General features: G+C 52.5%; 1 protein-coding gene across 1 annotated transcript; it reads right to left on the minus strand.

Moving 5' to 3' along the window:
- Nucleotides 1–15,668: 15,668 nt before the first annotated feature.
- PDK4 (pyruvate dehydrogenase kinase 4) lies at nucleotides 15,669–23,241 on the minus strand. Its single transcript, XM_086467822.1, has 11 exons — nucleotides 23,094–23,241; nucleotides 22,401–22,542; nucleotides 21,350–21,421; nucleotides 20,583–20,767; nucleotides 20,079–20,168; nucleotides 19,491–19,568; nucleotides 18,758–18,834; nucleotides 18,058–18,156; nucleotides 17,670–17,780; nucleotides 16,826–16,939; nucleotides 15,669–15,812 (listed from the first exon to the last, which is right to left on the minus strand). The coding sequence occupies exons 1-11, from the start codon at nucleotides 23,239–23,241 to the stop codon at nucleotides 15,669–15,671; spliced, it is 1,260 nt and encodes a 419-aa protein (XP_086323948.1).
- Between the last annotated feature and the right edge of the window lie 2,506 nt (nucleotides 23,242–25,747).

Below are 25,747 nucleotides of genomic sequence, written 5' to 3' on the forward strand. Positions count from 1 at the left end.
CCGCGCTCCAAGGAACAGGGGCACGCGCTCCCACGCTTCGCTCGGCCTCGCTTCAACGATGCTGCCGCTTCCCTTGGGATTTATGGCGCTGCCTGCTGGACGGCATCAGATTCGATCTGAGCAACCCTTGGTACTGTTTCACTGGGATTTTCTTCAGCTGTCATTCTGGGAGCGAAAGAAAGGATACTGTCAGAAAATAGGACGTTTGTTAGTCACAGAAATGCTTTCCCGGAAAGAAACGGGCGAACTGCTTTGAATCATGACCACGGACGGGATTTCAGTAGTTTCCATGTTTTCCTGAGGATGGACTCTCAGTTCCATGTTGGTTCACTGTTCACTACACTTGCTTGTATCTTATAAAGCTCTGTCATAACAATACCCTTTGTAACAATTTTTTCCATTATCAATCATAGTATGTCAACAGGATTGAAACCTGCAGCACTGACATTTCCATACATTGATATTCATGCCCGGGTCGCTTTCAGCAGATGCTCTCTCTGTTTCCACTGTCACTGTGACCAACGACAAACTCATATCCTGGGGTCAAGAAACGCGGGAAGAACGGACTTGCCCCTGCGACGGGCGCAGCCGTGCTTATACCCATCCACGTACCCCTCAGGGTGGTGCTGGATGGGACCCGGGGTCTGGCCTCACCCTTCTCTTCCTTGCCTGTAAAAGGAACCTGCTCACATGGATCGTTCATCTCGTCTTTTGGCAGCTAAGCGCAGGTGAGAGGAATCCCACCTCGACCAAAAGGTGATTCCAAGAGGCAGACGTGTTGGCTGTGCTGTTACAGACCTGCCAGTCCCCCCAGTTTGCAGGCCCTGTGCTTTTGGACCTGCCAGCACTGGTTTCCCGGCTCAGCAGGAGAGCTTTGCTCCTGACCGAGCTGCTGCCTCCAGGCCAGGAGGATGAGACGCGGGGCAGAGGCACTCCGCACCCCAAGCATCCCGCAGCAAGGGGAAGGGGTGACTGACCTGCCGACACAACCAATTTTTCTTCCCTTTTTTACTTTGATCCAACCCATCGGGGCTGTTCCCTGATGGTTCTGGGCTCTGTTAAAAGGGAGGTGAGCTGTGCTCGCCGTCGGGAGCCAGTAACTCCTGACTTCTCATCGTATCTCTGGCTGTGAAGCTGTCGATCCTCCTCATTATCATTCTCTCCTCGCCAGGGAGCCCACGGCACGCCAGGCTCTTCCCAGCCGGCCGGGAGCCGCCAAGCTGTTCAGTGACTCTGCGTCCTGCAAAGCAGCAATGACAGCGCTTGAAGAAACGTGCGGACTATTTGGTGTTGGAAATCACTTCTCTTTCTTTTCGTCTCGGTTTTCATAAATCAAAGCTCGTACCCTGCGTTAGGAGAGAATCCAGCTCGCGGGTCTGTTTAGGTTGAGCTAGACAGCAAGGCAGATTGCTGTTTAACAGTTTCCAGTTCCAGTGGAGGATCTCAAAGACAGCACAGCCCATGAGAAAGCGCTTTCTCATACGAATGAAGCTGCAATCTAGGTCCTGGTACTTGACTAAACCGATGACAGATTTCTGTGGAGTTGCAGGGATGTCTCTGTCAGACGCACCACAGCGGTTTACAGGGGAGAACGATCAGGAGCTGGGGCAGGTTCTGTGTAGAAAAACCTGCTTGAGGCAGTTCCAGGTCAACGAGATCCATTGAATTCTGTGCTGAGGAAAACCAGTGAATTTGGGAGGACAAAAAAAGCTCAGGTTATCTAAACCCACTGCTTTTCTAGGCGCTGCACCTATATAAGTCAGGGCCTGAGGAAGAGGATTTGCAAGGTATTCAAGGCAAGAAAATGTACGTTGCTTTCTGAACAGTCCAGCAATGGGGCAAGCCGGGCAGTCCAGAAAAGACGGACAGAGATAACCAGTTTTACTGGGAACACACCCCCACGCTGGCTGCTTCTGGAAGTGAGATTCTGCATCTGGAAGAGGGAGGTTTAAGGCAGAACAATAGGAGCCTTTTCTGACCTGCCGCAGCCAGGACTTCCTTGCTGAGAGAGAAGAAAAGGGGCTGTCACCAGTGTTCCTAAATTCCCTCTGATCCTCCCCTTCGGCAGCGAACACGCTTCATTTTTATTCTGCGAGCACCCAGCCTCCCTTCCAAGCTTTGTCCCAAGCAGGTGCCAGATTATAGCCATTGTGGGCTCTGACAGGGAGCACAGTGGGATCGGGCTGATTACAGTCATAGGAATTTGCAAGCTGTTAAAAACACTGGAGAACATCCCTATCAGAGAAAAAAGACCTGATTGATGCACTTTTATTGCTTCTGTTGTTGAAGTTTGAAAGACCAACAGTAAGCAAACCTTGTTATTTGTTACCTTTTAGAATTTCTTTCTTTTTCTTCTCTTACGGTACCCTGCGCTGGATGGAGTTGCTCATGGGAGGCACGGGGCTACCTGATAATAAGCTCCTTGTTTACTAAATTTACTAAACACTAATTGCACAGTCTTATTATTCTGACTTAGTGCAGATACCTTGAAATTTCATACCGTCACGTAGCTCCTGATCCTGCTTTTATCTTTTCAAGGCTGCAAGAGATTGGATGGCTGCAGGTGGGAATAGCGAGGGACCGAGTTGTCACCCCCACACTGCAAGTTTGAACCTCGCCATGGCCTAAAATGACAGAAAATTGCTGTCAGGGTTGTTTGGTGTCTTCTGCGGAATGAGATGCTTGTTGCCGTTTGGCTTCTTGGTGGAGATGTCGCCGCGTCTGAGACATTTCTTCTGCATTTCGCAGCCTGTTCGAGTATTTAAAGCACGGATGGGCACAAGGAATGGACTGCCCTTTCCCATCGGCAGCCCTTTCCCACAGCTCCCTTAATGGCTTCTCAACAGAGAGCGACGAGGTTACATGGTTTGGTCCTCGTGCTTTTTGAGGGGTGCCTATGAAGAGACGTTCCTGAGCCCCATCCGTTTCTGACGAGATAAGTTATCCCGTCTGTGACCGTAGGGACACTCTGCACGTATTTGTGGGCCAGCGCAGAGCCACAATTCCGCCGTGGGTGGAAATACGGGAGTCCTCTGGGTAAAGTGCTCTTGCAATGGTTTTAAACTTAATCCCTGACGTCTGATTGGATCCTGCTTGACCAAAACTCCAGTAATTTATCCGTGGAGAGCATGAAACTGAAGTCTCGTGGTGTTCAGGACTGTATTGTCCTGCAAAACCCTTAAATGCCTGTTCATATTTGGTCAGATACTAGGACCATGAGCCCAGAACAGCATGGCTGGTCCAGCTCTCCAGCACTGCTGCTCGTCCTGCCGGCCTAGCACCAAGAAGAGGAGCCAGAGGCTGCGAAGCAGCAACTCAGGACGTTGGAAGAGGAGGCGGTAAATGTCGACCGGTTCCTGCTCAGCCTCCAGCCAACATGTTTTTAAAAACTTCACCGTTCGTCCCGGAGATAGGCAAGCTTCCCAGTGCTGCTGGTGGCGGGAGGGGAAGGATACCTTCTCAGCTGCCTCCTACTTTGTGCGGTGGTATCAAGACCAGAAGGGTCGCAGCAGGCTGAGCGATGCCATCAGCAGGTCTCCCCTCCCCAAAGGTGGCTTTGGGCAAGTAGAGACAACCGCCTGCCTACAGGCTGGTCCTAGGGCGTGAGGTGTGTTTGGTCCACGTGCGCGTTACTGGTACTTTCAGATCACACCCAGCAGCCAGTGCTGCCCAGCTCTGCTCCAAAACCAGGTTCCCTGATGGGAGCCTGTTGCTTGGCCGAGCGGCAGCAACACTGAGCCTCGGGACCTTCAGCGCAAGGGGATGCTGGTGCCACGTCCCTCGCTCCTCTCACAACGAGCTGCATTAAGATGAGTTTGTGTTGTGAAGAGGAAAAGGTTCAAAGCCCAGCGCACAGGGCAGGGCCTTGGGGCCACCCGGCCCAGGCAGCCAGGATCTCCATGGCTTTCTGCCCTTGGCAGATGGAAAGCCAAGGGGACGGGTTGCCTGCGCCCCTTCCCATGCTCTGACATGGCATCGTCACTCGACATGGCTGCGTGGAGGACGACAAGGCTCCCTGCGTCATCTGGTGAGGGGTTTGGACCGACGCTCCTGACGAGACGGAAGCAGGACGGTGTTGAAATGCCCAGTTTGGTGCTGGCAGCTCTGCGTGGGTCTGCGAGCGGGTCGGTGGGTCTGCGCATCAACAGGCGTGTGCACGTGTGAGGAGACTGGCGGAGACATCCCAGTCAAAATCTTCAATCTGGTTTCAGTGCTAGTTTTTCAGCCTAAATCAGGGTATCAGAGCTGAAACCAATAAATTCCCACAAGTGTTTTGGCATCAGTGAAATCTTACTTACTCAAAACCACTTAGCATCCTGAAAACCCATTTCACTTCTTTCCCTGGGGCACTATCTTATGGCCCTTACGCCAGTCTTGACAGAATCAAGTTAACTGCTGTGATCATGAATTTATACCAATCTCCCAGACCGAGCGAGATTGACGACTTTTTTTTTTGCAAAATGTCAAGAACACAAGTATTAGGGGGTAGGGGAAAAACTCTGGACTGCCCTGATAGGTGGCAGCTTTACTTTTAGCTGCAAGCACTGCTGGATCAATTAAAATGCTCACAGGGGCTCGGCTCATTCGTATTTGAGGAATGTCCTTTGAAAACCTGCTAATGCTTTTGGCAGCAGATTTTGCTCGTGGGACAAGTATCTTTGAATTAAACGTACAAGAGTTCAGTCTGTAAGATTGGAAGGAAGATTGAAACAGTCTGGGGTGGCCTATGCTATTATAGCCCTTTATTAAATTCTGAGAAGCCGAGGAGACATGCCAGCTTTTCAGCACGCTGGAAGGTTTGCAGGGCTCTTGAAGGGCTGCTGCTGCTGCCGCTGCGTTTCTGAAACGCTGCAAGATATAGCTGGGTCGGACACAGCAATATTTCCATTTACCTTCAGGATATGGCAGGAGAATTTCCCTGTACTCCCCAGGGTTTGCTCTTCTGCTAAATGACGGTGCAGAACATGCTATTAGCAGAGATGCCAAAGCCTAGCTAGCGCCTGACACCTCAACCTCCCCAAGAATTATATTAAAGTAGAGGAAAGATCTACCACAGCCTCTATTTGCAGAACGGCAGGGACCTCTGGTACAGCAGAGAGTGGGTCAGAAAAGATTGCTGTATACAGCAACTGTCAGATGAAATTGGTTGGCTGCTCGGAAATTTGTTTCTGACTATTTCTCCAAACGCATCTTGAGCTTCGCGAGGCACGAAGTGCGAAGGTGACGATGGGACTTACGCATTCCAGCGACCTGTTTGATTTTCACACACAGTTAATGTTTTCTTAGCACGTGGCAGCTGCGTGTCGCCCTTCACCTTGCACAAGCACCCTGTGGATGCTGCTAAACCGCAATGAAGGCGCTGGGGACAAGGACAGCGGGGCACGTGGCGATACTTCCACCGCTGGTCATCCGTTCAGTTCTGTCCTTTCGAGCTGGCGTTGGCTGGGGATGCTGGTACCAGCCTGCAGCCTAGTGCCAGAGTCACACCACGTTTCAGCCGTGTGAGAGCGCGACTGATGGGGCTGCTCCGGCTGTCCGTGCTGGGCCAGGTTGTGTCAATAGCGACTGTCCGTGGGGGGCTGCGCTGCCGCGCGGCAGCCATCAGCCTGCTGGCTATCTGCGGGCGGGAAGGGGGTTGGATCCACACAGTTCTGGTCAAGAGTAGGGATCTTCACCTATTCCTGGTAACCCTACAAAAACCACTGGTTGGTCAGGGACTAAAACCAAGTAACGGCTGAGGTCTGAGGAAAACCACGCAGGAACAAAAGAGCAGCAACGCTGGCAGCAAGTGTACGGATAATAACGTGCTGTAAGGAGGGGACAGGGTCGTGTGCCCGGTAAATACGTGGGCACCGGCTGACGCAGCGGGAGGAGGCGGGCATTGCTGCAGGGCATGGCTGCAGGGCATTGCTGCAGGGCATTGCATTGCTGCAGGGCATTGCATTGCTGCAGGGCAGGGCAGTGCCGGGGCTGCCTGCAAGCCCCCAGCGTGCTGGAGAGCACAGGCGAAGGGGCACGGCCGCGGTCAGGGCAGAGCCATTCCGTGAGGAGAAGTAGCAGAGGCGTTTGAGCAGCCACACGGAGCAAAAGTGACCCTCAGGAGCCGCTTGCAGCGAAGGCCACTGAGCTGCACTCGCCTCCCAAAGCTGAGCCAACCCTTTTGGGGAGTCGATCCTGCCGCCCCCGGGCTCGCTGCTGGGGAAAAGGCGCGGGGCTGCCCTGACCTCCAGGGCACGCTGTGCTGAGCGCGCCTCTGGGTGCCAGCAGCTCGGAACTACACCTTGCTGGAAATCTGGACCCCAGCCTTGATCTGGGTCCGTTTCTCCCACAGCCCTGCCCTTCCCTCCGCCGTAAATCCACAGGATTTCATCGATTTCTTTCTTTCTTTCCCACCTTATCACAGGTTTTGGCTGTTTGTGTTTGGGATGACTTTTTGGATACAGTGAAAGGAGTTTGTCCTGGTTCAAAATAATCTGAACCGAGTTGCATGGGCACCTGCACACGCACAGAGCAACGAGACATGAACACAGTTGAACTCTTCTCAACTAAAGGCGGCTCAACCAGCTGGGAAGAAAAGGAGTCATACAATTCTGTATGTAACATTTGGGTTTTATCTGTCAACACACCGATGGGGTAATGTGCAGCCGTTGGGTAGATGGAGTATGATACGTACCACAGCATTGCCCCGATCTTAAAGCCTCTAATGCCTGCCGTGACCTGCAGAATATGCAGCATTCCCACCTAAAACCAAGACCCATTTGGTCCTCTGTGATCCAGATCTCCTACTCTTCCTTCCAGCTGGTTGGAACTCCACCGGTACCTGGCACGCTGTGCCACGGCTGTCACGGTCCCCTCTTGCTGGGCACCCCATGCAGCACCCCCACACCTCTGTGCTTCAGGGCTGTGTCTGAGCGATGTCCTCGGCGTCCCTTTAACGTCCTTGTCCCTTTTCCGTCCTCTCAAGAGCCTTGACGGGGGTGCATCCTGCCTGGAGAAGACCGAGAAGGAAAATTCCTTGCTCGAGCATGGGGAGAGCTGCCCCTTCCCACGCGGGGCAGGGGCTCCTCTGCATTCCCAGGTGAACTGGGTGCACTGGTGAGACGGTGGGTAAGCAGCCCCGGGCAGGCAGGAGCAGACTCGATCGTGGGCTTGAACTTTGACGCTGCTCCTTCCCGCAGCCTCGAAAGGGCGGGTGAGCCGACCCGACACAACCACCTTGTCGCGCTCGCGGTGCAGCCGGCGGCGGGGGACACGCCGTCCCCGGGGGTTCGCTCGTGCCAGAACAACGCCGAGGGGCACCGCCACTTCCCATGGCCCCCAGCCCCGACCGGAGGAGGCCACGCTGTACCCTAAGCCAGCATTTGTCCTTAAAATAAAAAAAAAAGAGAGAAAAAAAACCCAAAAAGGTCGGAAAGCTGGAAGCAGAACAAAAATGCCAGCAGCTCGCCACCGAGCAGCATCCACGCGTTTCCTGAAGGGTATTTTTAAGGTTTATAATCGTCGGCTCCTTCCTTACGGCGCTGGTTTGTGTCCTTTTATCTAGCGCTGGCTGCCAGTCTGCCCGCTGCTTAAACCAGGCCACTGACATCCGAGGGTCCGGAGCTCCGCTGACTATGGGAGGCAAAGCTTCGCTTTCGGAGGCTCCCAGCCCCAAACAGCTGGAATAATCTCCCAGCCGTACTGAAGCGGGCCCTTGCCTCGGGGTTTGGACACTCTTAATCCTTTTTTTAACAAAGCCTCAGCCGTGGGAAGCGAGCCCAAGCCAGGGCTGGTCACTGCTGGGTGCCGTTAGAGAGTCCTGTCCTTCTGTCTCGGGGCGCGGGCAAAGCCCCCCCATCCCAGCCGAGCTCTCGGGGGCCGGGGACGCCAGGACAAACGGACACGCTCACACCCCGGAGACAACGGAGCCCCTCCGCGCCCAGCCTTCCCCGGCGTGGGCCTGGGCTGGAGCAGGGGGGGCCGAGAGCTGACCCCGCTCTGGGCTGGGGTGTTGGGAGCCCGAGGTTTTCCAGCGCAAGGGGGATGGGGCTGAAGCAAGGGCTGCCGGTTGGTTCAGCACCTTTAAACTGGCCGTACGGGCACGCACACGTTTCTGCTCAACGCTTCTGGAACGTCTCAGTGGGTGTCACGTACTCCTCGCCCTCCCGAGCGTGCTGCTGGATCGGAAATCCCTCCAGCGCCGCACGTGCCGGCTGGCAGGTCACACAGCCAGGCCGGCCTCTCGTCTGGTCTTGCACTCTGGGGGAGCTAAAAATCAGTTTTCTTCTTGTCTTCTAGAGACCCTCAGGAGCGCGTGTGTCTCCTCCCCTGACCGGCAGCTCAAACCATTTTAACCTTGTCCACAATTCACTGGTGTCAATGGGAAGCTTGTCCCAGATTTCAGTGGACGCCGTGTGAGGACTACAGATGAATCACTACTACTCTGATATTTTTCATTTACGTTGGTTAATACGTTGATCCCGCATTATATTACACGTTTTTTTATTGCTTGAAGAAAGAAAATAAAGGGTTAGCATAGGTTAGAAGCACATGACAGAAAAGAACAGTGAATTACATCAGAAGTTGTCAGACGTGCTGATAAACAACTTATAGATCCGTTACCTATATCCTGTATTCCAGACCCATACTCTATAAAAATGAGAACAATTGAATAACTGCTTCTGAATCTATTATTTGAAAAAAAAAACTTTTAGAAGTGAAAGCTTAACATCGTATGTACAGCAATATACTGCTGTTCTGCTAGGAACGTTTACCAAAAAAACCCAACAAACCTTCCCGTGCTAACATACTCTGGAGAAATGGTGAAGAACATTTATTTCAGCCTTTCATTGTCAGCAGCTTTGCTGGAATCTTCTTTCTGCTCTTACAAAATGGAACAGCCCCTCTGAAAGAGCGTGCTGTTGAGGGCAGACCTTCTGCCCCAAACCTCTCATGTCCTACGGCAGTGGGGCTGTGCTTCTACCCCAAAAACTCTCACAGCAGCGGGGCTGTGCCTGCCTGGGGAGCCACGGGGGGTCTGCACTTCTCCTCTGCTCCGTTTGACTGCGATAGTGGAGATTTAAAGTGCAGACACAGCCTCTCCCTTACCATCAATATTCACGGGCGGAGAATTTCATCCTGCTGCAGAGCAAAGGAGAAGGCAAGGACAACTCTTTGGAGAAGGATGAAGACATCTCTTTCAGTCAGCCCTGAATTCTAATCTCTGTAACGTCATTTCCAAGGTCTGCCTGCCTCAAGTGATGGCTCTCCAGTGAACAGTTTTGCCATTTCTCCAGCGGTTCTGACACGGAGGCTGTCGTTCAAAAGACAGAAGCATGGGAATATGCAGACAGTGCCACGATTTTTTTTTTTTCTCAAGTGGACTGAACATCCCGTGGCCTCGGAAACTCATCAGAAGCTTTTGGAAGCGTGACATGCCCCCGAAGCACCGCTCCATCCTTCGGCTACAGCAGAGCTGCTCAGAGCGTGCCCAGCCTGGCAGCAGCGGCAGGAAGGCCAGAGGAACAGGAGGGCAAGGCTGTGGGGGCAAAGCACACGAAGGGATTTGGACCAGCAGAAGGCTTCTGGGCATCTTCCCAAATAACAAGAAAAATGAAAACTTAAGAGTGTCCCTGGTTAGAGCTTGAAAATGAAGCTTTCCTCATGGCGCATTTATGTAAAACCTGAGGCAAAGCTGATTAGGAGCAAGGGAAAGTTGTCCAGTGACCTCCGAGGGTTTTATAACAGACCCGAACTTCGCACAAACAAGTGCTTCTGTGTCAACACAAACAAGTTTCACGCCTGAGCAAACGGCTTCCTGCAGTCTGTGAAGCAACGACACCTACCTGTTAATGCCCAGAGTGGGGTAAACCACCGGATCCACCCCTGCACAAAGGTTGAGTTCCTCCAGTAGCACCTTTTGTAAGCAGGGGAGTGACTCTGGGTCACCAATACCCTTTGCAATGCACCGTACTGATTGTGCCACCCGCCACAGCGACTGGGGGAGAGGATGAGTACCCCTGCCGGGTTTTCCACCCTGGTTCCCAGGTAATTTGTTAAAAATCAACCAGGAGTGCTGTGGGCAGCAAAGCTGCTGGGAAGAGAAAAGCCACTCTAAAGCATAAACACTCGGAAAAGAGCTTCCAGCGCCTCCGCTGTCTCGATACGCCCCGCGGTGTCTGACCGCCAGCACCAGCCACAGTCAGCTCCGGACTGTCTGTGAGGGTCTGCCCGGCGCCTGGCGCTGGGTGTCCCACCTCTGCCCAGCGCGGCCGGGAGCTCCCCGGCACCACGGAACCCCCGGCGCTGAGCCTCACGTGCGGCACCGCGGCCGCCCCCAGACCCCGACAGCCCCTGACACCCCGCAGCGGGGACACCCCGCGCAGAGGCAGCTTGTGCCAGTGGCCGGCGGGGCTCCTCTGCGAGGGTCCTGCTGGCGTTTGCTGCAGGATAAGTGTGGTCTGGGGTTGTCCATTATCTATCATCTACCCTGGCCAGCAATGACACAGCAGTGATGGCGTTTTGAGCTCTATTTCCAGCCTCCCACAACCACCCAGAACTAATAAGGGGACTTGAGTCATTGACCTAAACATAAACGTTCACCGATACTTGAGGAAGCCGTAGTAACAAAGCCCAACCCATAAACAACAGTGAAAACGATTATATTTTTTACTCTGTGTTCTTACTTGAGCCTTTCGGACAGGACATGTCTGGGTGTGTCACATTAACATGGCTCAGAGCATGGCCGTCCTAAACCAGAAACTCTCTGTCACCTTCCAGGACGATGCTCTGCCGCCCCAAACGGGGGGAGCGGTGGTCACTCCTCTTGCTGGCTTCCCACATGGCAGGTCTGTCCGGGCTTGCAGCTGGGCATGACCCCAGGAAGGCAGCGCGAGGCCCGTCCCTCGAGGCTGTCCCCCTCGCACAGCAGGAGATCAGGTAGGTCCGTCCTTTTCTTGCCCCTTTGTGCTCGGAACTGCAAAGCAAGGGAGGGACAGAGGAAAACCTGTGGCTAATTCTGCGTGGGCCAACTCGTTGTGCCCTGTTCTGGTTTCCTTTCACAGCCGCAGCAGCAATATTGAGGAGCATTGCTGAGGAGCAGCTCCTGGTGCCCCATACGTATTTTTCTACTTATATACAAATATTACACTATTGAGAGACCTCAGACTATTCTGAAGACCTGGTGCTGTGTTCCAGCCTCTCGCTGTGCCACCCACCACTCAAGGTGGCAGGGAAGGATTCAGACTGCCCGCGGGGATCTTCTGCCCTGTCCCCCCGGTGAGGCGAGCGGAGGGAAGCAGGACCGACAGCGCCGGCCGGCCGGGGTGTCCTGCCCCTCTCTGCCGACTGCACGGGGAGCAGCGTCGGGCCAGGACGGGCTCAGTCGGGCCGTCTCCAAATCAGCAGGGACGCGCGGCGTCACCTCGGGGCCTGCAGCACAGGGCCGGGATAGCTGAAATGGTGGGGTCGGCTGCTGGGGAGCGCAGACCCAGAGATGTTAACCCAGAAGTGTGCCCTTTCCTCTTCACCACCAGCCCCCCCCAAATTAGCTGAGCCGAGGGATCATGAACGGCCAAGTTCTACCTTCTGTTTGCCAAAACTGCTCAAGATTTAAGGGCAGGCGACTCTTGGGGGTTATAACCTGATCCTCTCAACTCACCATCACTACCCTAAGGGAAAAAATAATCTGTTTTTCCAGCCCAGTAGTGCTTCTTATCAAAGGTAGCAGAGCTTGTTTTGTAACAACGCGCTGGGAAGGACGTTATTGCGCACTAAGGGCAAAGTCTGGTGGATTTGAAAGCTTGGTTAAGTGGTAGGAAAAAGCTGATAACGAGCCACCGCTTATCAAGGCTCCAGGGAGATTAATCTGGACGCGCGCCCAAGGGACCAGTAACAAAACCAGTGTTGCAGCTAACGATCTGGAAGAGAACACACTGGGGTGCTTTGGCGTGGCTCCTGTTGGCATCAGGAGCTGGGCTTCGTCAGGTCCTGATCAGGGGGCAAAGCAGGGAAGCGCAACATCCCCTTATCGCCAGCGAAACCAGAACGCCTTTGAGGCAGGCGGGAACCTGTGGATGTCAGTGACCCTCTGACGGGCTTGAAGTGAGCAGGCCCCCACGGCCGGCGCTTTGCTGAATCAGGAGCCGGGTGCGTGGCCTCTGCCTCTCGCTGGGCCTGCGTGGGGGAAGGTAAAAAAAAAATAAAAAATTCAACTTCTGGTGCCTTGGGGACTGGAGGAGCTGGGCTGGAAGCGACGGGCTGCCAGCAGCGTGCTGGGCACGGGCCGCACAGCGCGTCACCGATGTCCCCGCCGCACAGGCATGGCCGGCTCCCCTGCAGCGGGTACGCGTCCCCAGGCTGCCAGGTGGTGAACACGTGTACGTGTCAGGGTGCATTTCTGCTTGCAGCACCTGAGGGGAAACGTGCTGCTTCCAGGGACTGCAAGACAGTGAAGGTGGAGGGGAAAAGAAAACCCAACGGGTCGTTCCGTGATCGGTTTTGCTTTCTGTAGCAGTTAAGTCCCTGGTCTAGTTTAGTTCTGAGCTGTTTCTCCCAACACACCTGACACAGTGATACATGTCAGTGGGACATTGCTGCCAATTCCAAAATGCTTAAAGTTTACACCATGGCACCTGCTGCCCTGGCTTTACAGGTGAAAAAATATTGTTAAGAAGGTGAAAAAATGGTTAAGAAGGGGAAACGCAGCACCCAAAGCTGTCACTTGTAGATTTACTGCCAGACACCCAGAGTCCGGCTGGTTTTCACCTCTCACGTGTGTACCTACACACATTTTTGTGGCTACTCTGTCCTCTTAAAACTGAGGGAGGCGCAGGACATCCCCAGGCAAACACGAGCCTGGTACAGCACCCATTGTACAGGACTGCTTCACCAGGGCAGAGCCTGTTCCACCCAGTCACCACCATCTCTCACAAACCAGCTACTAAAAGCCCATTGTCCCAGGGCTTCAGAGCTGGGAGCGAGGCTTTTGGCTCCTTTGTGGAACAAAATGGTTAAATATGGCCTCGAGGATGGGTATCTTCTTTTAGATAAACCTAAAACTAGTGACTGTTCACATTCTTTACAGCTGAGCAAGGTACTCCAGAGAGCAGAGCATGCACTGATGAAGGAGTCCCATTTCTGAAGAGGAATGCTATCCCAGTATGTAAATGCTATCCCAGTATGTAAACACTATCCCATACACAAACTCTCTGCAGATGCAACATGCAGCATGAGCAGAGCACGTTTCAGTGCATCTCGGCCCTGCTGCATCTATTCCACACAGCACAAGAGCGCTTTGCTCACCCCCCTCGGATAAGGCTCAAAAAAAAAAAGGCCCTTGCTTGCACCAGACTTCTCAGAAGAAAATAAAGATACTAGACAACCCTTTAGAAGATTTTTATTATAAAAATTATTTCAACATCAACATCCAAGGAAAAGGCTTAAAACTAGAGCTCTACTTTCAGGAATAAAAATTCAGTAAGTGCTGAAAAAGGTACAGTATTTTCTAGGTGAAGAGCCCTTAAGTAATTTTTAACACCACAGAGTTTCCACGGGGGTTCCTTAAGTGCTGTACACCCCCTGCCTGCAGCGTCGCAGGCTGTTCGCAGCACCCTGTGCTCCCCCTGGGACAGGAGTTACAGCCGGGTTCAGCTCACAGCTCCTGTGCCTGCAGACAGAGGGGTACAATCTGCGTGAACTTGACAGCAGTGACCCCCTCGGTACGTTTTTTTGTGACCTGAGCAAACACTCAAGTGTATCATGGCAGGGACAGCAGCTTTTCCCCACCTGCCTATTCGAGACAAAGATTTTTGCCACCCATTTCACTCACCGAGCGGAGCTCAGATACAGTCTGGTGACCTTTGGTGTCTGCAGCTTGTTCACTGGGATAAGAACCGCCTTGGTGCAGTACTGAGGTCATTATGCTCAGTGGTTAAAAACTGAATTTAGAAGCCTGGGTGACAGAAGAAATGAAGCATGTCAGAATACCGATTTATTTTTGACTGAGAAATCTATCCCAACAGGACTTCCAGAACACAGAGGTTGTTCCAGCTTTCTCTTGTTCCTATTAAAAAAAAATTTGATATTCACAGTAGAGTAGGGAGTGGCTTTCTGCCCAACAGACACAAACCTGTTCTCTAGACCTGTCTCATACCTGTCATAGCGGGATGCTTTAAACACTGTACTGCAGCTTCGTGCAAAGGATCATACACACTTAAGGTCACGTGCTCATTTGTAAAAGAATTCAAGTAACATTCTACAGCCCTGATGAACTTTGACTGGCCAGCTTGGCCATGTCCAACAGTCCAACTTCTGTTCTGCTGTTAAGCTTAACCTTGCTCACGAGGGGCAAAATGCACACACACGGGGCAGGAAGGAGCTCACCGAGACGCAGCGTTTCCCAACAGCTCCCCCCGCCCCGGGCACGGTTCCTGTGACAATTCCCCATTATTCTGCTGCTCATACAAGTTATTCGGTACTTTTTGGCACTGTTCATATTCTGAAACTTCACCTTTCCTAAGCCCTCGCCATTCCAATGATCAGGTCTCACAATGAAGTTCTAGTTCCAACACCACCCCTCCCGAAAACCTTCCCAACACAGCGCCAGCGCCCATCACGGCTCTCGGGGTGCGGAATCCCCCCCGCACGGCCGCGCTACTGGGTCCAGTGCAGACTGGACAAGGAGGCGGCGCAGCTCTGGGCTCGGTGTGCCCACCCAGAGGGTGTTTCCGAGGCGCCCTTTCCCACGTCACGCTGACCCCATGCGGATCCCCAAAACCTTTCTGTCCAACCTGCGGGTCCCACTTGGCAAATCCTGACTGACCGACCTGGCACGCGCCTGCCGGAGGGCAGGGACGTGGGCTGGATGCAGCCTCACCTCGCAGCTGCCATAACCAAGCACCTTTCCCTTCCTTCTTTCTACAATACCCCTCCTTCCTCCTTAGTCACCCTACGCACAGGAGCCTTACGTGGCTGGTTTTCCATGAACAGCTTCACGTTAAAAAAAAAAAAACCCAGCAGTGTAACCCCCAGAGGAAGGCATCACGTAGTTCTTATTACTGCAATACCTTCAAAAATACCCAAACCAAACTGAAGGACTTCCTCCTCGATGGAAAACACTCTCTCACTCTCTCCCTCCCTCCCTCCCTCCCAGGGCTCCCTCCCTCCCAGTCAGGCTGTGTTGCATGCTGCCTGCATCCTGCTCCAGAACTGCCACGTTCAGTGCATCTTCTCCAAACATTACAACACAGCTTTAAAGCACGGCTGTTATAAATCTACCTGAGAAGTTCTGAAAGATGATGAACCGCTGGTAACTATGCTAGGAGGAAAATATACACCAGCACAACTGACACTTATCAGTATTCAGGATTCAAGCATTAAACAGGAGTCAAAAAATTGCACACCTCTACCACATCAAGTCTTTGATCATAAGAAAAAAAAAAAGTCTGATTTTCCTCTATACACATCTCTTCTTTAAAGACCTATGTGCTCCTATTTTCCTCATCCCGAGGTCCACAGCAAGATTTCACGTTCAGTGCGTGCACAGCCCAGGCTACAGCACCCTCCTCTTCTTTCTGCCAGTCCTGGAAGTGAAGAATTTGCTGGTTTGAAGGTCGATGGACACTCCCAAACGCCAGTCTTTCTTGAGAAGCCAGCTTGATCCCCTGGGGTGCCTGGATGCCAACTTCTCTTCAGACAGCTGCGCTCTGCTCTGACATATTCCTTGGGCCTTTACTTGGGACGCACCAGTCATCCGCCTCTGAGGTAGCCTGGTAGTGCTTGGAAGCCGATTTGTTGAAAACCGGGAGTTTTTCTACTGAATCTGTTGAGAGAGCCTAAAAAAAAAAAAAGAAATCAAGAAGGAGAAAACTTCCTTGGTTTCCATCTCTCAGTAATGCCACTTGGCAAAGATTCATGCAGCACGTTTCAAGTGTGAAGCCAGACGCCGCGAAACAAAGTTAGTTACACAGATGATTCTACAATAGGTGCAGTTGTTTATGTGCTTCAGATAATTTGGCAGGACAAATGCAGCAACACTAAATCATATTTATGCATTTTCATAGGCCTTAAGAGTTACCCTGTAACCTGTTCTCAGGGTAGTCCAGGAAGACGTGGGGAAAGAGCTTTCATTTACAGAATTCCAGAGAAACTGTAAAGTGTGATCCTTTCCTACTTCCCTATCCCGCAGCTAAAACAATTCCATGTTCTACAGACATGTAACACGTATCTGAGCCACCTCTTCCTCTCGTACGGCTGCCCTGGCTGTGCTCCAGCATGCTTGGGACCATGGTTTGGGTTTACTAGAAGGTGTTCTCTAAGTGTAGTGCAGAGAGTAGAAGAGAACATGTAGTCCTTTTTTCCAGGTTACTTCTGAAGCCAGCAGTGCCTGTTCCACACCGGGTGTGCAAGATCACCGACAGCCGAATCCCACACATGGGCTACACGGCAGATGCTGGATTGGACCCAGTGCTAGACAAAGGATTAGCTCGTACGGGCTTCCTGGCTGTCAGAGTAAAGAACCAACAGCGCAGAAACCGGATCTGTTGCTCACACCTTTCTGTTACTTCACTCTCTCCCAGTACTTTGCATTTCATGAACCAGTAGGTAACAGATCTTAACACAATCTGAAAGTTAACAGGGCTCTCACCAGGAGTTTTTCAAGCAGACATGTTACAGCCAAGTGACCTTTTTAATTCTAGATACCAGTTACAAGTCTTACTGGCATTTCTTAATAAAATTAGAGTTTTTCTACTCATGAGCAGAGAATGATTACCTTAAACACGTAACTGAGTAGTTACCTCACTGCGTTAACGGTAGTTATCTCGTTCAGCCAGGCCAAAACACCTACCTTCAAGTAGATAATAGCGTCTGTTCCGTAACCACATATGGAGTAGAGATTCAGGTCTCCTTGGAAGTATTTAGCATAGAGCCGAGAAATTGGCAAGCCATACCCAAAGCCAGCCTAAAAACAGAGTGCAAGACAAAATTCGTTTTTTATGTGTTTTTTTTTTTTTTTTTTAATAGCTCTTATGACTTCAGATGAAACGGCTGGAAAGCGCTCAGAGACTTTGAACTGGTCAAGCCCCTCGCACTTCCCCTTCTCTCAGGGGCACAAGCACATCTCTGACCAGCCTCAACCCAAATATTGGAAGTGACCATTAGAGAACAAAACCACCAGAAAGAAAATAAACAATCTCCACGAAGAGGGAGGGTTTATATACACGTCCCCCTTCTCCACGTCACGCTCTGTACTTCCCCGCCCCTGTTCTCGCTCGCACAGCTTGGCCAGCAAGGGCAGTTTGCTGCTGGCAGGTCGACAGCCACCGCCGGAGCCTGCTCCGGCTGCGCTGGCCTCCAAACGACAGCCCAGCTTACAGCAAGTCCGAGGACTGAGTGGGAGCAAAGACCAAGTAAATCACTGTCGTTGGAGTACAAGAAAAAAAAAAACAGGCTTAGATTCCAGTGGGACTATTCTTTTTTGTTTATACCTTTTAAAGCATGTTTTCGCCCACTAAACTAGGGATCAAAAATCTGTTTCAGAAAGTGATAATCCATATTTGTGAGGCTCGGTATCTTTGCACAGCCCACAGGGCCGTTAAGGTGGACACAGCATTTCGTTATTTATTAACCTACCAACCTGCCCAACGCTTACAGCAGCTTTATTAGCAAGGTGAGTAGTGGAAATAGCTTACAAGAGGGGCATTTCGACCATCATCCATCCTTGGCCTTGGTGCTGTGGAATACATGTAGCTAAACAGCTGCTCAGTCTTCTTTACTGGAACACCACCTCCCCTGTCCGAGATCTGAGTTAAGAGAGAATCAGGTTAGCTACAATGACGTACTAAGAATGGTATTTAAAATGCTGTTATTTGAACAAACCTTTGCAACAGCACAAATGCAAACATCTGTTTTGCAGCATAATTGATTTTCAATTAGACGACTGCGCTATCAACAGAACGCTCGTGCACGTTCATCATGCTCTGTTGTCAGAGGCTGGAAGTTATTTTAACAGGATTTGCTGCAGCACAGGCAACCAGAACGATCCCATCAAGCCCATATTGTAGAAGGACAATGAAATACCTTAATTGCCAGGTCTTCTTTTCCTAGAACAACTGTCACTTCAACCGGAGAAAGGGAAGGACTGTTCTCTTGGAACTCAACAGTTGCCCTCATTGAATTCTAGGGGGAGAAGGCTGGCATTAGCAGGGAGTGCTGGATCCAGGCACTCCAGCTCCGCAGAGGCTGAGCACAGTCGCCCTCCACCCCCATCAGGGCCTGGTTTCCCCAAAACACACGTCACAGCACAAGAGGAGCAGCGGAGGTCTCGCACCCAACGGCGTGTGAAGGACTACGCTGCTCTCGCCCAGCGTACCCCAGCCGCTGTAAATTAAATGACTCCCTTAAAAGTCACGGGGCTCCTGGAGAAGAGCAGCGTTCGGCAGTTGCTAAAGGCTGCCAGAGTTCTGCACCCCGCGGAGGCAGCACCGGAGTTCAGCCCCATTCACCACTCCCAGCTGCAGAGGTGACCTCCACAAGCACAAGGCGAGCGGCGGTCACAGCCCCCTGGCCCACCATTACCCCTCTCTCCCTCGCCCTGTCCCATTTACCACCACCCAAATACCCTCTGACAGGCTGCAATCATTCCTCTCCCAACTGCCAAAAAAGAAAATTCTAGAAGTCTCACTGTCCTATGCAAAGCTCCACTTCATTCAGACCTAGCTAGAGATTTTGATGCTCCAGCTCAGACTACTTTGGGAAGAAAGAGTTTGCACTGACGTACCTTAAAGAGCTCAAAAAGCATGTGAAAGAGATGAGACGGGACGTACACGATGTTAATTGGCTCTCCTGGATGTTTTCCTAGAGAAAAACACAAGCAAGATTTGAAAGGGTGATGTCATTTTTCTGTATTGTATCCCAATTTTACAATAAGCAAGTTCTATGGCAAAACAAACAAGAAAAATCAATCAAGTTTCAGTTCTGGGTTCCCTGCCCCCTCCCCAAAATTAGCAAACAACCTCATGTGCTCGTAGCAGTGTTTAGATTGCAATTGCCACGTGCCTAATAACAGTTTATTTTCAAATAAACTTTAAAAAAAAAAATCAAGTATTAATTCTTTTTTATAAGCAGAGCTTTTCAGAGGTTAAGCAGACTGCCCGGGATCAGAGACATGCAGGCAGCCTGGGCCAGAACCAGCGCTTCAGTCGGCAGCCCCTCTTCCTCACCCCAGGGAAGTCGTAGTGAGGGGCTCTGTGCCATGTTAGGTTAAGTACAGGTTAGCCTCACTTCTCCCAAATCCATAAATCCTACCTCAGAAAACCCAGTGGTTAAGACACAATGGCATTCGAGTTCCAACACAGGAGATTAAATGAGGTAGCAGAAAGGGAAGGGGAACCAGCCCAAGACCCATCGACCAGTACGTCCCATTCTGGCTACAGAAACGGGAGCCTTTGGGTTCTGCAAAAGCAGCAGTTCAGCGGCCGACGGGAAAACCAACGTGAAAGCCCTCGTCTTACCATTCACTTGGGTAAGCTTCAGCTCCGGAGACGTTAAGTAATACTGGTCACACAACATCTTGGAGCTTTCAAAGGCATCTGAAATATTTATTTCAATAAAATACATGAAGGGCAGTATCAAACACTGCAGAAATTCATTCCAACGCGCAGCACGACAGGGTTTGTAACCACCTGAGCTGCCAAGGCGTCGCAGACTCTGAGCTCTCACGGGAATGATAACGCTGCACCCGCTGCTGCGTTAGGAACGGAGAACAGGCGGGCACTACAGCAGCACGGGCAAACCTTCGGTACAACTTGCTAGTTCTGTGCCAGACACATCTGCCGGCCCTCAGCAGGCAAGGCCGACCTCGGCACCCCGCACGACGTTACCTCCGGCCTCATCTGTCCCTTGCCAGGCCGAACATTTTGTACCGCTACTCCCTACTGTAAGTTCTGCCCTGTAAAGGTCACGTTTTGATGGCTGCTGTCAGCCATTTCCACAAAACCCAGTCAGCACCCCACACAACGCCCGCTGGTTACCCAGACCCCTTGTGATCAGACACAAACACCGCTGATGAAGAGGAACGTGAAGGACCCGAGAACACGTACCGTTCACCACTTCAGCAACATCACAGCAAGGATCGATACTCCCGATGTGCCTCGGGTGCCCCGAGCCGGATTTATCATCGAAAAGAAGGGCTGTTGGAGATGAAAACAACGCTGTGTTTAATCCCAAATACCTTGTTATGAAAAAGCCTTCGATGTAGATTAACAGTGTGATCACAACATGCAACCACATAAAATACCGAGTGCTGTTGACGCCTTTTGTGAGCTAAAAATGCCGTATCTACTGCCAGGAAACCATGCTGGCTTTTCTGTAGCGCAGCAGCTAAAGGCTTTGCAGATGTGAAGAACGAGGCCCCTACCTATTCCACCCAGGACTTACTACAGTTAGTCTGTGCTCTGGAAAACAAGTTCTCCCCTGACTTTCCCAAGCCATACATTCAGTTCCTACTTCATCCGAGGCAGATCTCCAGCAGCTTTAAGAAACGTTCACACTAACGTGCTGCTCATCGGCATGAAGTTTTCCCTCAGGTAAAAATTTCTACTTACTGTGCTGGTTCATCAGCATCCGGGTGGAAATACGGCTCATGTAGAAACGATCCAAGAAATACTGAATGTTTTGGTTGGTGACAGGATCGACTTTAAAAGTGTCTTTGTACTCAATTACTCCTTGTGCCATCGTAGGAACCACGTCGTGATGTCTGTTCCGGACTCGAATTAATGTATCTATAAAACTAGGTCAAAAAGAGATCTTTTTAGAACATTATTCTGGGTGACGTGGAGGCAAGCTTTGTACGACGTCATTATCCAGCCCAGCAGCAGCGCAGGTAAGGGCGTAACAACCTCAATACTAAAATACAGTCTATTTTTTCATCCTTTTACAGGTAATTCCTCACGGCCCTAAGCCAGAAGAGTTTGGTATTCCCAATACGGCAGGTACAGCGATGAGCCACATCAACCCCCTGCCTGTTCACTCAGCCGTAGCGGTCTGAGCAGAGCAGAACGTGAGGAAGGGGAAGGAAAAGACACCCAGCTGACATCTTGGGAAGAAGCAGGGATGTGACATCACGGATCACTTTAGCTGCTATTTCTCCGTCACGGCAGCTCGAGGGGAGCGCGCCCTCGAAACCGAGCCGCAACAGGTCGCGTTTGCTTGCGATGTTGCTAAACACGACCCGAGCTCCAAACCAGCGTGCTCCCGGCGCAGCACCTCCCGCTGGAGCGCCAACCCCAGCTCAGGGCAGCGGTCGCTCTAAACCGACTGTGAAAACTGGAACGGGAGATCAAAAGCTCAAAGAACCGACTGCCAAGCTTACTCAGACAGGACTTTCTGGTCATCTGGGCTTTTCTGATGGAACTCCACCAGCTCCATTAGGCTCTGGATGTACCTGTTGAAAAAGAACACAAGAAATACACGCTAGTCATCTGATTTTTTTTAGTCTAGGAACAGGAAAAATACTTTGTCTTGTCCAAATTATCACTCTTAACAAGTCAGCTGGAAGTCTGAAGTATCGCTGAAGTATCAAAGCTCCATCCAAGTGTGGGATCACAGAGGGACCCTTCTTGGCTGCCTGAACCCTCCAAGTTTTAAAAGTCACTGCCCAGAGAGGAACGTAAACCCTCACTTCAGGCACGCAGGATCCCCCTGCAGTCCTTAGGGGCGTTTCAGAAGATCCCAGTGACGATACGGAGCAGGAGGGCACCCAAGCAAAGTTTTTCCAGCCCTGATCAGCTTTGGCACAAGCTAAGTCCTTGAGCCTCTTGTGTTAACACCTGACAGCCCTGACGCACGCCGCACCGGCACAGCAGCTTGCTGGATTAAGAACAGCTTCTGGATCCCACTCTAATACTTCTGCCCTTTCTGTCAGTCACCCCTGCAAACGCCGCGCCCGTGCCAGCAGAGCGGGGTTAAATCAGATTCAACCGCTGCGGCAGCCGCAGAGATGACGGCAGCTGAATCCCAGACACGTGCTGCAGGCCAAGGCGGTGGGCCCTGTTAGTAACTCCATCAGGGAGAGACTCAAACAAGTATCCAGCCTGCTCTCCTGTTTTTGGGGAGCTCTGTGCTGCTACATGAAAACAGAACATGTTTTCTTCTCCCCCTTCTTCAAGGGTAAGAAGCAAGATTTACTCTACCAAACTGTCAGTTAAAAACCCCCAACTATTTTAAAGTAACAACATAACCATGTTGTTTTTCAATTTAACTTTAGTATGTTAGAAAAGGAGAGTGTTTAGCAGCTTCCAATTCAGCTTTGATGAAGGAAGCGCCTTTCTCGTGTGTTTTGTTATTGTCTTCTACTATTCAAAAAGTCTGAATTGTCAGAGCTGTGTTGTTTTACAGGCTGAATTCACGCAGTCCTTACTTACCAGCTTTTCACTAACTGCACTGACGGAGTGCCGAGCAATTTATCGGGAAGGAGATCGATTTCCCTCAGTATGTTTGCAAACCTCACGGGAAGCTCTTGGCGCAAAAACGCGAAAGAAGTTCTCTCGCAGCCGTTAGTCGAGCCTAAGAATAAACCCAAAGCGAAGATTTTTGTTCAAGGAGTTTCAAGGCACAACCACAAATCGCTGCCTTCCCACGGACGTCACCGTGCTGTCACCGGCCAGTTCTGCAGGCGTGTTTGTGCCCAGCGCTGTTGACGCCCAGCGAGGCACAGGACGTTCTGGGACGAACCGTTCCTGTTTAGACCCAGGATTTAGCCCTAATCCTCCCCAGGCAGAGCTCCAGCCTTCCTAAACACGGGCTGCTCCGGGCTGGCCTCCGAGGTGTCGTGCGAGCCCGCACCTCACGGCTGCCCCCAGCCCAAGCGGGTCTGGCACCGGCTCCTGCACCCCGGCCAGACCACCGACCCCCCCCCCCCCGATTTAACTCTCACCCCCCAGCCCCGGCCTCTCTTGATCTCGGCCACCACCACCGCCTGGCAATCGCCCCCACCCTCCCGGCCTGGGGAGGGGGGGGTCTCCGCACCCCTCGGGCTCGCCCCGAAACCCGCCCCGCAGCGACAGGCCGGACCCCCGGCGCGACCCTCCCCGCTCCAGCCCGCCCCCGCCTCTCACCGAAGTCCAGCAGCTGCTTGATGGAGAGCGGGGAGGGGGAGAAGCGGGAAAACTCCTCCACCTCCCGCGGCAACCGGCTGCGGCTGCTGCCGCCGCTGGCCCCTGCCAGGGGGGCGGCCGTGCGCAGGGCGATCCGGGCGGCCTTCATCGCTCCGGGGTCGGTCGGTCGGTGGGCGGCAGGTAACCGGGGGGGGGTCTGTCGGTGGGTAGCCGGGTGGGGTACCGGGGGGGTCGGTCTGCCGGTCTGTCTGTCTGTCGGTCGGTCGGTCGGCGGGCGGTAGGTAACCGGGGGGGTCTGTCGGTGGGTGGCCGGGTGGGTCACCAGGCAGGTCGGTCGGTCGGTCGGTCAGCAGGTAACCGGGGGGGGGGTCTGTCGGTGGGTATCTGGTGGGTATCTGGTGGGTATCCGGTGGGTCAGTCGGTAACTCCCGCGCTGTCCCCTCACCTCTGGCGGGCGGCTTCACGTGTCGCCTCTATTTACAACCCCCGGTGGGGGGGGGCGGGGCTCCGGTAGGCCACGCCCCGCCGCCCCTAACGGAACGTTCCCCGCGCGGGGCGCCCGGTGACAGCCCTTGGCGGGCCCCCCCCCGCCGCCCCCCCCTCCCCCCCCCCGTCGTTCCCCTCCCCCCCCCCCCCCCCCCCCCCGGGGCCACGGGCAGCGGGCTCGTCGCCAGCCCCTCGGGGAAGCCTCGGGGCCACGGGGGGGATGAGGGGGGGGTGGCGCTGGCCCCGCGCCGCCTCCGGTGACCTTGTTTACCGGGCCGGGGCCGGGCAATGTCAGCGGCGGGGCGGCTTTGCCAAGCTGCCGTGGAGCCGCGCCCCTCCCGCCGCTCTTGGGCTGCTCTGAGGGGGGTAGAGGTAGAGGGAGGCGATGGCTGCCAGCGGGGTGTCCCCGGGGCTGTGAGGAGCGGGGCTGGGCCGCCCGGCCCGGCCCGCCCGGGGCGGTGGTGGCTGGCGGCGGTAGCCGGGCCTGAGGGGTGGGCTGGTGTCCTGCGGGGTGACCGACGGGGAAGGGGGTCTTTGCACGGAGGGGCGGGGGATGCCAGCGGTGGAACTAGTGAGGGGAACGCGTAGGGGTGCGAAGGGAGCCGCACCGGGTGGTAGCCGCGGGGTTCAGGGTGCCCGGCACGGAGGTCATCCCTGTGACCCACCCGGGTTAATGGCGGCCAAACCCCCGAGGGCAGCGGCTGCGGTGACACACGGGTCCCAAATCGCCATGGGCCCCCGTTGGCTCCAGAGCCGACCCCAGAGGTGGCCGGCTGAACCCTGGCCTGCTCGGCTCCCAGGGCCACGGGCAGGCCCGGAGCAGCCCACGCGCCCTCCCTCCTCGCTGGGGGCGAGCGGTGCTCCCCAGGGCCGCCTGGCTTTTCCCCAGGGGCCAAGCCCCCTTCGCTACCCACAGGCTTTGCAGAAGGCGTTGGAGAAGGGAGTTCAGGGCGGCAAAGGACTCCCGACCTCCTAAATCTTGGTCGGTAACAGCAGGAAGATGTGGCAGTGAAACTGTCATGCAGAAGAGCGTAGCCTTAACCTTGAACCCCCCAGTCCCATTTGTATGTGCATGTGTTTCCATGCACGCACAAAAAGATACGCCTTTTTCAGGGGAAGGAAGGTACATTCCTCGCAAGAAATTCGTATACTTAGTATAATAGGCAGAGGAGAACATTTCAGCTTATCATTAGATTTTTTTTTGAGCTTTATCTCATTTTTGTCTTCCTAGTCATTATATGTTATCCCTGGTCCCACTGTACTCTCTGTTTTATTATTTCATTGATCCCTTTTTATTATTTTATGGGGAGAGTTGCTCTGTTATTGTTCCATCAGATATATTATGTTTTACTACAGGGCTTGAAGGCTGGCATACGAAACCTGAAATGATGCAAAATGAAGACATCGAGTAATAACAAATGTAACGGGTTTGATTTTTCCTGCGCTTGCCAGAAGTTGGAAGTTCAAGAATAGACGTTAGGGTTTGCTCTTGACTGTTTTAACTTCGCTTGCCTGCAAGTTTCAGATGGCTCATGGCAGTAAAAATATCATGCAAATGTGTTTAAATTATGGAGCATGTGCTCGATAGTTTTTGTTTTCTTTCGTGTTGTTCCTGAAGCCACTAATCAGTGGCAAGAAGGATCTCAAGATTAACACTTTGTGATAAAAATCTGAGTCAAGAAAGTCCTCCGCACTAGGCAGTTACTCTAGTTTATGAGGTCACTATTTCTGTTCCTACTGAGATACATTATCTTAATCTGCTGGTGTGCTGACCCTGCTTAATACGGGTGACTTGAACAACCTTTGTGAGGAGTTGTGTTACACGCTGTTCTGGATAGGGAAAAAGTCTACTGGGACTAATTCCTGTTGTTTACATTCCTTTTCTGTACTGCAACTTGTTTTCTCATCGTTTTCCTGGTAGTTATATGCAGCAAGGGATGAACAAAAATCTTCCTTGTTCAGCCGAGCTCTGAACAAACAGTACAAGTGTAGTTGCAGGAAATTTAGGAAGCTGTTGCTTTCCCCGATTATTAAAAGGGCAAGGCTCCAGTAACTCAAAACCTGGACGCTTGTCAAATCAAAACAAACTCCTACGAGAATTTTACACAGCAGCAGCGCAACAACTAACAGAGTTTTTATTACTGCAGTGAGCTTCTGGAAGAAGCCTG

Source organism: Leptosomus discolor, chromosome 7, assembly GCF_034619465.1.
Source record: "Leptosomus discolor isolate bLepDis1 chromosome 7, bLepDis1.hap2, whole genome shotgun sequence".
NCBI lineage: Eukaryota > Metazoa > Chordata > Aves > Leptosomiformes > Leptosomidae > Leptosomus > Leptosomus discolor.